The sequence below is a fragment of the Terrapene carolina genome, unplaced genomic scaffold (assembly GCF_002925995.2).
Source record: "Terrapene carolina triunguis isolate 2854851 unplaced genomic scaffold, T_m_triunguis-2.0 Scaffold714, whole genome shotgun sequence".
Lineage (NCBI taxonomy): Eukaryota > Metazoa > Chordata > Testudines > Emydidae > Terrapene > Terrapene triunguis.
Window position 1 is genome coordinate 19,189,970 of NW_020665065.1, and position 13,080 is coordinate 19,203,049.

At 50.9% G+C, this 13,080-nt stretch overlaps 1 protein-coding gene across 1 annotated transcript in view; it reads left to right on the forward strand.

Annotated features, from left to right (window-relative positions):
• The first annotated feature begins 272 nt into the window (after positions 1-272).
• WNT4 (Wnt family member 4) overlaps positions 273-13,080 on the forward strand; it is a 28,587-nt gene continuing 15,779 nt past the window's right edge. The window contains exon 1 of the mRNA XM_024208759.3: positions 273-522. Within this exon, the coding sequence (XP_024064527.1) occupies positions 446-522 (77 nt within the window). The 5' untranslated portion in view covers positions 273-445. The remainder of the gene's footprint in view (positions 523-13,080) is intronic.

The window sequence follows — 13,080 nt, forward strand, 5'->3', positions numbered from 1 at the left end:
GGCTGGGAGGAGGCGCAGCCGATGCGCCGGCCCAGGGCGTCCCGTCCGGTTCGCTGTGCCGCCCGCAGCGCTTCTCCGGAGCCGTCCCTGTCCCGCCCTGGGGGTGTCCCCGGCCTGCGGACCCGCCCAGGTAGCCGCATCCTGGGGCCGCCCCTGCTCCTCCCCCCGCCCCCGGCCCGCCCCCCGCTCGCTCTCCCCGCGGCTCCATCCCGGGATCGGCCGGCCGAGCTGACAGTCTGGCTCAGCGGTAGCCGCGGGCGCATCAGCCGGGCAGCGCCCCCGCTCTGCGCCGCACCTGCCCTGCCAGCTCCGGGGCGCCGAGGATCGGCTGCCCGGCGGGGCGCCCGGCAGCCCGGAGCAGGGGGTCCCCCAGCCGCCGCCGCCGGGGCTCCTGGCTCGGGCAGGGCAGCTGCCCCGCCGGCTCCCTGCCCGGCTGCCCTCCAGGATGAGCCCGCAGTACTCCCTGCGCTCCCTGCTGCTGGTCATCCTCGCCGCCTTCTCGGCCAACGCCAGCAACTGGCTGTAAGTGCGGGGCCGGGGAGCGGGCTGGGGGCGGACCCGCCGCGGAGCAGGTGCCTCCGGCTCCCCCGCGCTGGGCTCCGCGGGGGCACTTCGCTGGCGGGCGCCGAGCCGAGCCGGCCGCTGCCGGGCAGGGGGGTGTCACCGCGGGCGGCGCTTGCTCCGAGCCCTGCGGAGCCGAGTCCGCCTGGGAGCTCGCTGCCTTCAAGGTGCGGGGCCGGAGGGGGAACATGCGCCAGCCTGGCCCCACGCTTGGGGGGCGGGGGGTCCCTCTCGCCCTTTGGTTCCCTCCCTAGGGCTGGGATCCCCTCCGCCAAGCCAGCCGCCCCTCGCCTTCCCCACGGCGGAAATCCGAGGGGGCAGCCGATTAACCCGCCGGGGAGCCGGGCTGGCCGGGCTCAAGAAGTGACGCCCAGTGGCGGTGCGCGGTGCGTCCTTTCCCTCGCTCCGTGCTCGGCAGCGGGGCTCTACCTGATCGGCTGCTGCAGGCGCTGACATTGGCCGCCCGCTGTACTCCGCTTTGCTCGAGCTGAGCCCCCTTGCTTGCTTATCTGTCCCAGCCCCAGCATGACCCGTGTCTCCTGCCGCCGCCTCAGGCCGCCCTGCTCGCAGCCCTCCTGGGCTGGGACCCCCCTTTCCTCGGAGTGTACTGGGGTCCTAGCCAGTTAAAGAGCAGTACCGGTGTAGTCTGGGTTCCCATGGAGATCAGGGGGTGCTGGACGGCTTCTCCATGTGGGGAGGAAAGAACAAATGCCCCCCTGTGAAATTGCCCTACCTGTCCACCCTGCTGTTGCTCTGAGGTCATGACCTGCTTCCCGAGAGACTCCTTTTGGGTCATGGTGTCGCTAACTGGGGTGAACTCCGGCACTCAGGCGCCCAGCAGAGGTGAGGCAGAACTCTTCCCCTGACGAATTATTATTTATTATTTAGGCTAGTTATAGTATAACTTTATGGAAGCAGAAGCTACATCTGCATTTGTTCTTAAGTTACTAATCTGTGTAGCACCAAGGCCCTGAGGTCAGAGCTCAGGTCAAAATGCAGCCTGGGTTTTGCTGCGGTTATGATAAGCGAGTGAATGATCGGGGACAGGATTTGGTGAAGTGGGGAGAGAGAAAATGGCAAAGTTACAAACCTACAGCCCAGTTTAGCAGAAGTCTTTTCTCTTCCCCACCCCTCAGGGCCTGTCTGTGCTGATGGACACTGGATCTCTCCTGGCCCTAGTTAGAAGAGTAGGGGTTTGCTTCCCCTCCTCCTAGCGTTCTCCATCTGGCTGGCACGCTGTGTCCCAGAGCTCTGGAGATCAGTGGTGCTGTGGGGCTCTCTGGGATGAGGAGCTCTAGAAATGCAGATTCTGAGGGTATGATATGGAGGAGCCCAGTTAGATTAGGAAGACCTGGAACAAACACTGAGATAACTTGTAAGGTAAACACTGAGGAAAACTGCTGCATGTTCTAGAAAATTTCTCCAGAGCTTTGCCAAGGCTGAGGGAAGTGCTCCCTGACCCCGGCTCTTGGGGAGGGGGGACCCTGCTGGGGGGGGGGGCAGCATCTTTCTCCATAACTTTGAATTAAGTATCAGTTTGACTAATTAATATCTTCTGGTGGGTGAGGAGGCTGCTGCTGCGCCCAGCTTTTATCAGCCCCCGAGGCTGTGATTGAATTCTAGTTAGAGCCCAGTTCAAGGGTTTAACTAATCTAGTCTCTGGTCAGAGTGACTGTTGCACTATCCATGGCTTGGGTCACAGCAGCAGGACAAGCCACCATGGCTACACTTACCACTTGTAGCATAACAATAAATATGAAGGGCCGGGTTGCCTCTTCCTCTGCACCTCCATCTCCCATGGGCATGAACAGGGGTGATGAATGTTTCATTAAAGGGGATTAATCTCCAGAGACATTACATTTCAGCTCTCACAATGAATAAGGGAGGACCTTGTCATTTCTGCCTCAACTCAATACTGTATGTCTAGCTTATGCCCCCCTGCAGACATTTCCATTGTCCCGTCAGCCGCAGCAAGTCCGTGCTCCCTGTTCCGCTCTGTATCCACAGGTGCCAATGTTTTATCCCTTGTTTAAGCCAGTGGTGGCTGAGTGGATTTAGAGGATGCTACGGAGACCAAGGGGATGACCAATCTGTGCCTGGAGTGGCCACTGTCATCCTTCAAATAGCCAGCTGGAGAGAAGGGTGCTATAAGGAGCCTGTTTGGGTCACATAAATTGCCCCATGCTCTGTGACTGGGCTCCCCTTTTTTTCCCTTGTCAGGTGGAAGGAGTTTTGGGGCATGGGTCTCTTGCAAACGCTGGGTGGGTTAAAGCAGACAACGAGGCGGCTTTTCAGCTGCCTCACATTTGGTGAAGACGTGTCCTGGATCTATGGTGGTGGTTTCTGCAGTGGGCAGGACTGAAAGGGGAAGTACTGGCCGAGGATAATGGCCCTACCAGGAACTCTGCAGAGGAGTTGGCACAGACGCTTGCCAGGCTGACTTTTGGGAAAAGGGGAAAATTCTGTAGGTGGAATCATCTTAATATTTGGGGATTTTTACAGGGACTCTGAGCTCTCCAGCACGTCCAGGCTTCTCCCTGCGCTCTGTTTTGATGCAGTACCGACAGAGCCGGGTTTCCCACGTCCACCCAGCCATTTGGCCCATCACACAAGGTTACCAAAAATTGAAGGGGCCAGGGAATGTGTAGCTGTTCATCCGCCAGTGGGTGGGGTTTGTGTGTAACAGGAAGGTTGTCGTTGTGTAGTAAAAGTAGATGTGTGTAAGAGGACGGCAGCGTGGAGATGCAGTGGTGGGCGTGGAGGCTGCTTTCCCCAGGACTGTCCTCTGGACAAAGAGGGTTTGACTCACAGGAGTAGCGGGCAGGAGAAGCTGTGTTGTAACCAATGAAAATGGCCTTCAGCGAAACCACCCTGGGGAGTAAGATTTTTTTTTTTTTTTTTAAATAAGGTTTGGCTGTACTGAGAGGGATTTCCACTGGCTGGGTGGGATTATGCATTAACTTGTGTATTTGTATTACAGCAAGGCTGAAAAATGCCTTATTATGATATGTAGTCCTGGTACCTAGGCCTCTATACACTGCATGACTGGAGCTGAGTGCGTTGCAGCATTGCAGCCCACTTGGTTCTTGTTCGAGAAAACCGAGCATAGGCGGCTTTAGCTGCCAGCGACTGGGGGCTTGTGTGCAACAGTTTGTACTTTCTAGGTTATAGTGGATCTCTCTAAGAAGATGGACATGTGGGGATGAAGCTCTGTGGGAGTGGAGGGCTCATTCCAAGCACTTACTTCCAGGCACCAATTCCTGCCAACAGTGTGGCGGGAAAGCAGAGATTCATTTCACTGCTTTTGGAAGAAAAGAATGGAGTCTGGCATAACAAATGTAGCTAGTCCAATAAAAAGACAATCTACAACTTGGTGTTTTTATTCTTTGCCTATTGGACTCAGGCAAGTCCCGCTCCTGACATCAAAAAGAAAGGGCTGCCCTCAGGCAGTAAACACAGAAAGAAGGACCCGGGAGCGATCAGATAGTCTGAGAATGAGTATACCCTGCATGTTTCCCACATACCATGTGTATTCTGTGTAGAGTGTTGTGTCTTGCTTTAGGCCTGTGTATACTGCATGTATGTGTGTGTACAGCACACGTGGCCCATGGCCATTGCATTCAGCCTGGGCAGGCAGCGTGTGGCTCTTTTTGATATGTGTTCCCTTATGCCCAGATATGTAGTATTTGTGTGCATGTTTCTTTAGGCTTGTGTGTAGGTGTGTATGTTCAGTGGCACAGCTCTGTAGAGAGTTTGCTTTTCCAGAAACCTGCTGGATTAGTGATTAAGCTCAGTGAGCGTTTCACAAGACAAGAGTTTTTCTAAAGCTTCTTTTAACCTGTTGGAACTCGCATTCCCCAAACGCTTCAGAGACAGACAGCTTGTAACAGTTGAATTGGACATTTTCACAAACTCCTTGCTTTGCATGGCCGAGCTCTAAGGAGGTAGCTGGGGAAAGCCTGTTTAGATTGGTTCGTAGGCCAGTGTTTATGCGTTTTATAATCTGTAAAGGAGAAGCATCTTGGGATCTTCTGGATTGACTGACCTGCAGTCCCTCAGAGGGATCCCTCTGCTACAGATTTTCAGAGTTGGAAGGGAGTTTGCAAAATCTGATCATTAAACAAACCAAGATACTTTATATCTGGCTAGAAAGTAAACCTCAGGCATATTTTGTCAGTCTCTGGATGTTGGGAGTTGCTGCTGGGTTTGCTGCATGTCCAGGAAATCTCTGCCCTTAAGCCATTTCCAGATTTGGAACTAGAAACTTTCTCCTGTTTGACACCTGTAGCCTTGCTTTTCCTCCTACATTTCCAGGCTCAGTGGAAGCCTCATACCAAACACTATACTGAAGTGAAAGGTCAGTGCCCAGTAGATCTGAGCCCCAGAGTGAGGGTATGTGCCAGGAGAAGGGAACATCTCCTTTGGCCTCTGCATGCCTCTCACAGTTGGCCAAACATTATCTCCAGCAGTGCTTAATGTGTGCCAGGGCTTGCCAGGGATGAGCCCTGGTATCTCTAGGCTTGGCAGTTCATAGCCCAGGCACCTCTAGGCCCAGCACCTCTGGGCTTGCCGGGTCAGTTATGAAAGTAAAAAAGTTTGCTTGAGCCCTGGCACCTCTTTCATTACAAATTAAGCACTGATCTCCAGAGGAGCAGAGAAGCTTGCTGCACGCATAGGAGTTTCACTCCTGGATAGTCCATGGCTTGTGTTACTTTCCAACGCATTGCATTGCAGGTGTTACTGTGACTGGCTTATAGGATTGAATTAAATTCTTGATTCGTTGCTATTTTTGCGCTAAAATATTCCAAACCCTGCACCCAGTGCATGCACTCAAAAACATGGCTTGTACGTGCCAGGGCGTTTTCTAGGTGGTGCAAATGGGATGCATGTGGCATTTTTCCAAAGGGGCACTGACCCAAGCACTTAGCAGTGTACTAGCTGAGTACCTCACCGAAGTGGGAGAGGATGGTCAGAGTTCTGACTCTAGGTGCGCAAATGAAATCATCACCAAACAACTTTGTTGGCAAGTTCCAATCTAACTGGATAACTGTAGCCAGTAAACTAACAGGCACTACAAAGCCTGGTTTCTCCTGATTCTGTATTTGACACTATTGGCTTTTTAAGATGTGACTGGTTGTTTGGATTATTAGGATGACTTTCTCGAAGCTCTAGAAAAAAGATCCCTTGTGTGTGGAGAACCCTGGGCACCCGCTCATCCAGAAACCATTAGTGACTGCCTTCATTTTCATGCTGTTATCCAGCTAAAACTGTGTTGGTCTCTGGGAGCTTTGCAGGAGGCTCTCCATGTGCTGTAAATATTCTGAGATGCGGTTATGCTGCTGTATAGCAGGGTGTGCCGCCAACAGCTCTTTAGCCCCTGTAAATAGGGGGTAGAGATGTGGCAGTAACATTTCCCTCTGGGCTGAGATTTGGCTTAAAGGGCCAGGAGCACAGTTGTTGGGTTTTTTGTTTGTTTTGAGGGGGGAGGAAGTGGGGAGGTGTTTAAATTTTAAGAAAGTGGATTTGACTGTTCTATGAATACCTACAAATCTGTGACTTACAAAGCGAGGCCGGCTGGAAAGTTGGTCTCTGTGGTCTCATTCTGTTTGCGTTAGAGGGCCAGAGAGGAAGGAATAATGCTTTGCATTTCTACAGCCCCTTTCATCCGGAGATTTCCCTTTGCTTTGCAAACACAGGGCCTGATTCTCCTCGGCCTGGCACCTCGTCTCATGGACACCTTTGAAAGTTGGTGTTGTGAGTGCACAATTCTAATTTGGTAGCGCTTACTCTGCTGGTGCTGGTGCAAATGGCTATCCATGATGCAGGGCGATGGGGAACTGGGCCCTGGGTTGATCATTCTCCCTCACTTGGCTGTCTGGTTGGCTCTGCTCTTACAACTACCTGGATGTGGATGACAGAGTTCTCTTCAGCTGGAGGTTTCCCAGCTTCCACCAGAGCAGCAAGAGGTCCTGATTCTCAGGTCTGGCTAAAATCCACTCATTGTGGATTTTACCTTTACATCATCCTTGTAGCTCTAGATTTCCAGCCCAGCTGTGGCCTGGTCCAGCCCAAAACTGATGTCTGGCTGCCGAGAGCCCCAAGGTGCTGATCTGGCGCAGGTGGGAATGGCTGGAACCTAGAGGCACTCTTGCCATGTCCCCTTTCCCCTGGTCACTCTCCCTGTTCCAGACCTTACATAGTGGACACTCCCAGGTAGCCAGCCTATGGCAGCACAAAACAGACAGACCAACACTGCAAGCTAGAACCACAGTCTCTTTACATACTGACCATCTTGTTGTGAGCGCGGTCCTGGAGGCAGAATGAATGGCTGACTAGGAGTATTCCGGGAGAGGAGAGATTTGAGGACCCAGATTTGGGAACAGATTCTGTGAGCGGGGTGGGGAGCTCCTTTGTGCTGCCCCAGGGTTCCTTTGGAGACCCACCATCAATGTTTTGTCACTTCATATTTTGCTCTCTAATCCTGAGGGAGGCATTGGGTTGTCCATGCAGCAAGCTCTCCCCAGAGTCGCACGCAGCAGGGGACACCCTTCCATGGAGGGCAAAAGGAAGAAGAGCTAAAAGCCGCAAATTATTCTGTAGGACATTTGTATTTCAAAATCGATTAAAAAATCTTGCAACAGTTTACGACAAGCCCAGCCAGCTTTAGTTTTCCCAAAAAAAACAGCGAGTGGTTTAAAGGTTTGTATCTTGGTGGCAGAAAAAACAGTTTGAAATCTCCCAGACCTTGGGATTAGCTGGGATGGGCAAGGCCCTGATCTCGGGCTCCTTTTAGAAGCTACTAATGCCATCAGTGACCAGGTCCTAGCTGGCAGGGAATCTCCAGGACTAAGTTTGTCAGGACATAGAAGGTAACTTGATCAGCAATATTCAGATAGCTAGTGATGGGGAACATCCTTATTTGGGGCTTCTTGAGCAGGTGGTAAATTGATAACTTGGTGGTTCATGGCAGGCAGGAACCACCCTGAATCTGGGTGTGAAGGAGGGTATCTGAGAAGTGAAACTGAACTAAAAAGTGCTGCCTCCCAGGCTGAGAAAGGGAAGGTTCCTGCGAGCTCTTGGATGGCGTACGTGGAAGCAGTCTATTGACTTTCTTAAAAGTGATAAAAGTGCCAAACAAACTCAAGAATCTGTTTCCGACGTGTTTTCGTACGTCTTTACCAAGGCAGGTTCACTAACTTTCCTGGTATTTTGTGGATATTTTTAAGGCTTGGATCCTGGAGTCCTGTGAATACAGGAGAGTCTCAGCTTTCGCTTAAAAAGTTTCTAGCCCTCTTAGTTGCAGAGGGAAGCTTGAAAACATGACCCAAGTGTTCCCTAAAGGCTCAAGCCAGGAGGCAAATAAACCCCCAAATGTGCTAGTTTTGATAAAAATCCGATGACCTGGGGGGCCCTGACTCAGGATTTTTAGACACTCGGGTTGGCAATATTTAAGGCTGTAAGAAAACTGTGGGCAGCGGTTTTGTGGTGGCAACTGCAACTTTTAGCAGACACAGCAACTTCTTATAGTTGCTGCAGATTTCAGCACTGCCAGCACTTGGATGCTGCAGCCAGCAGAGGAGCAGTTTCTCTTCGCGTATGGAGGAAGAGACAGTGAAGAGTTAATATTGTGAGTTTGTGCGTTTATATTCAGTTAAACCAGTTCATGAACTCCTGTAAGTTGTATGCAAGTTAGCGCTGCCCCTGGGGTCCTGTCAGCCTGCCAGTGTGCACATTGGGGTAATGGCGTTGTAAAGTTGGACTCTGCTGCAATATGTTTCCTGATTTGAAGGTTGAGCAACAAGATCGAGTCGGTGCCAATGGCACTTTTCTCCTTTAGAATAATAGCAATTGGACCGTATTCAGCACTGCATGACAGGCTTGTGACAGTGTCAGCAGCACAGAGAGAGTCAGCAGTGACAGCATTTCTCAGACTCTGTGACTGTTGTGGCAAAGAAACCTTGGCACAGAGCAGTAATGTGTGGCAGAGCACGTCAGTGTGTGCCAACATGCAGCAATGGGTTTGCAAGGTGTGCAACATGCGGCAGTGCATGTGTGCCATAGTACAGAGCAGTGTTTCCCAGCCTTGTGCCTCCCCCAATGGGTCTGGGGAAGGCTCTTGGTGGGTCATGGGCCTGCTGGTGGGAGAGTGAACTTGCCCTGCACTCACCCTGCAGCAGTGGCTCCTATCCCAGGGGGCTGGGCCTGGCTCCCTGCTCCAGGCGTTATGACAGGTTTGGTCTGGCTGATCCCCCCCCATTGTGATGGGGAGTGGGACGATCAGCGAGGCCAATTTTAGGAGCGGTGCTGCGACTGGCATGCGGGGGCAAGTGGTGAGTGCGAAGCCTAGTGTGGCAGAAGCTGTAATCATGTGGAAGTGTCACACTGAGAGACTGCCTTAGTCACTTTAACTAGAGGTGGAAATTGGGAGCTGCCAAGCCAAGCCAAGAGAAGAACAAATGTGTGGCCGATGTGACAGGAAGATCGAGAGATGGACACATCCTAGTCCAATGCCCGAAACAGAATCAATTCAGGGACGACGCTTTCATTAAAAAACAGTTACGGAAAACAGTGTCTGACTAATGGGAGATGGCAAAGGGCCTGTCTCGGTAGGATGCTGCATAGTGAGATGTTGCCACAGAGCCATGAATGACAAATGGCCGTGGGTGAAAGCTCCCAGATTTACCTGCCCAGCCTTAGGCAGATGCTTGATGTATTGTATCCACCTCTGACAGATGCCTGGGTTCTGTACTCCGTTCTCTGGCAGCACACACAGCTGATTGTGCTAATCTAGGATTGCTGAATTGTGTTAGTGCATGACATGGTATGTCTGTGTAGTAGCACAGAGGTATTGCAACATGCCCCATATTGTGCAATGCACTTACTGCTACACCACAGCAGAGTTCGTGTGTGGGCTGACAGATGCTGGAGGTGTGCGGCATGACAGGCTGGGGCAGTGACAGTAGTGCGGTGTGGGGCAGTGCAGAAGCACATGAATGTACCTAAGGAGTGTGCAGAATACAAATGGGGGCTCTCCAGCTGTTCACAAGGACACTCTCCACTGTCAGATAGAGGCCAACAGGAAACCACAGGAAGTGGATTCCCTTCTCCCTGGCCTGTAATTGACTCCTGAAAGAGTCATGGGCGGGGGGAACTGCTCCAGCCCCTTCTCCCTGGGTGGGAATGAGAGAATCCTCAAATTGCCCCTCTTCCTTCCAGGTGCATCCATCCAGGACCTTTCTCTCCCTCTGGCAGCAATGCTCTGAGCTCCTTTCCCCTTCCTGGGGAGCCTCCCCTTTCTCCGGGGAAACCGCTCTGCTTGTGGCAGGCCCTGGGGAAGGGGGGTAAACCCCTGTGTCCTAGAAGACCCAGAGGCCAATGTGGGGAGATGTCTGTCTCTGCTGAGGAGGGAGCTCCTTTTGCTCTGTGCAGACACTGGGGCAGGGGCTAAAGTTAATTCCCCCCTCGCCAACTCTGACAGCCTCTGGGGCTGCTGAGGATGGAGCTCGGCTGTTCTCAGTGGTGGCAGATGACAGAACAAGGAGCAATGGTCTCAAGTTGCAGTGGGGGAGGTCCAGGTTGGATATTAGGAAACACTATTTCACTAGGAGGGTGGTGAAGCACTGGAATGCGTTACCTAGGGAGGTGGTGGAGTCTCCTTCCTTGGAGGTTTTTAAGGCCCGGCTTGACAAAGCCCTGGCTGGGATGATTTAGTTGGGAATTGGTCCTGCTTTGAGCAGGGGGTTGGACTAGATGACCTCTTGAGGTCCCTTCCAACCCTGATATTCTATGATTCTATGATTCTATGCTCCAGTCACGCTCCTTTGATTCCAGAGGCCAAAGTCTCGGTCTCTCCCCTGCATTCCATGGGGCATCATCCCTGAGGCACAAACACCTCCCTGCTCCCCGGTGCTGCCGCTGCTTCTCCCCACAGCGACCGTCTGCTATGGAGCCCTCAGGCTCCAGCGTCCCGTCCGACACGTCTCAGTTACAGCAAGAGCCTAAAGAAGCTCCATCGATCGAGTTTAGCCAAGAGAAGGGTCAGAGGTGACCTGAGCAGGCTGTAGGTACATGGGGAGAAGATTTCTGATGGCAAAAGCCGCTTGAATCTAGCAAACAAAGGCAGAACAAGATCCAGTGGCTGGAAGCTGAAGCTAGACGTGTTCAGACTGGCGATAGGGGCAGATCTTTAACTGGGAGGGTAATTAACCATTGGAACAGCTTAGCCAGCAATGTGGTGGAGTCTCCATCGCTTTAAGTCAAGATTGGACATCACTTTCTCAAATATCTAATTGAGCTAGAGCAGAAGTTCTAGGCTTGATGCAGGAACTGCTAAGTGAGAAATTCTCTGGCCTGCGCTATGCAGGAGGCCAGACTAGATGAGCATAATGGCCCCTTATGCCTTAAAAGCTGTAACTTGCCCTTTTTAAACTGTCACAAATAAATGTAAGACAGACTGCTTGAAACGGTCACTTTTAGAGGCCCTCAGCCTTTTATAGCAGTGTGACTGTGTGTCCTCGTGTGCTGTAGTCCAGGAGGATGAGAGAGTGGTTGTGTAGATGAGGCTATATCAGGCAGATGGTGCCATAGTCTGTGATACACAGGCCACTGGCTAAACAGAGGGCAGCTTTTGTGCTGTGGCCAGAGTGAAAACCAACCTGGCACTGGTGCAGGTTGTTGTGTGCGAGGTCACGTGGGAGATTAGAAAAGGCAACTTTCTCCAGCATTTTGCAGAGTGGGGAGGATGGAGATAGGGCAGTGACTAGAGAAGGTGTCTGAGTCAAGGAAAGCAGAACAATTAAACCAAAAACAATCCTAGGCCCCATCTAATCCCAGCCAATGCTTTCCGTTGTACGCTTACTAGTGTTTGGCCCAGTCTTTTTAAAAGTTCTGGCAGCCTGGTCTGCTTCCCCTGCCCTAGGCGAACTGTTCCACAGTCTAACTAAGCTCACTGTCAGGGTGTCTTTCAGACTGAGTTTTCTGTTTAATTCTAAACCAAATTATTCTTAATCGTTCCTCGAGCCATCCACCCTTCTGCTAATTTTCCTGACTCTTTGGAGCTCCCTCCAGTTTGTTGGTATGTTTCTGGCAATAAGGTCTGGTGGCACTAGAGTCACAGAAATGGCCCCGTGCTCACTACAATAGTCACAAAACAAGAACATCAGAGGCACCAACACACCCAGAGTAGATTTGTTTAAAAATCCAAATGGCTTCTTCTCTGCAAGACACTTGCTATGTCTTTGTCTTTAGTGAACATCTCAATGACTCAGATTCTCTGTAGTGGGAAATGCAGAAGTTTATCTCCCCTAATTTCTGTTTTATCTGCCAACCTGCATGGGCTGTCTTGTTCTTGCTCCAGGAAGCTTTCTCCCCTGAAGTTGCTATTATCCTTGGGTATATTTTAAATAAAAACAAGATTAATTTTTAAGAGCCCTGGGGTTAGGAGGGATCTTGCAGTGTTGCAGACAAAACAATTGCAGAGGGGATGAGTCACAGACGTTTTTGAATTGAGATTTGGCCTAGTCTAAACACAAAGTTGTACTGATATAACTAAGGTGGGTCTTTATCCTGCCTTAGTTAAACCAGTGCAACTTGTGTGTAGAAGAGCCCTTTTGGGTTTTTAAACAGGAACTAGAGTTGTGGTCAAACTCCTGAGACATAAAGGCTAAAAGAAAGAGGAGTAACAGGCACTACACTGCAAGCGACAGTGTCACTAAAAGAAAGCCAGCCCACTACAAATGAGCCATGGGACTAATTGGCTCCTTTGCTATGTTCTAGGCCCAATATGAGAGAGGAAGGAAAATACCTCTTTAAATTAGGATCTAATGCCTTCTCTGTGGTGCCTTGTTGTTTGCTTATTGTGCTGAGGGACTTTGTAGAGGAATAGTTCCAATGGAAACAGTCAATATGTAGGTGTGGAGAATGTCAAGGAAAGTTTGAGAGACTCTGGTTCTGATTCTGTACAGCCCTTGAAGGGCTTCCAGCTAGTTACTTGGGGAAACAGTTTGAAGCAGAAGTGACTTAGAGAGTCCCTTACTTTGGGAGCCAAATGATGCTTGGGTTATGCATATTCTTCTTTCCACAAAGGCCCAGCACCTGTACTCCGGTGGGTCAGTTTACCCGTGAGAATCTGACTTCCTGATCTTCATAGGATCCATTTGCTAGCTGGATCCCTAGACACATCTTATTGGAAAGGAAATTCATAGATTCTAAGGCCAGAAGGGACAATTATGATCATCTGGCTTGGCCTCCTGTATAACCCAGGCCAGAGACCTGCCCCAAAATAATTCCTAGAGCAGAGCTTTTAGAAAGAGATCCAGTCTTGATTTCAGAATTGTCGGTAATGGAGAATCCACGACAAACCTTAATAAATTGTTACAATGGTTAATTATTCTCACAGTTAAAAATTTACACCTTATTTCTAGTCTGAATTTGTCTAGCTTCAACTTCCAGGCATTGGATCGTGTTAGATCTTTCTCTGCTAGACTGAAGAACAATTATGAAATATTTGTTCCCCATATT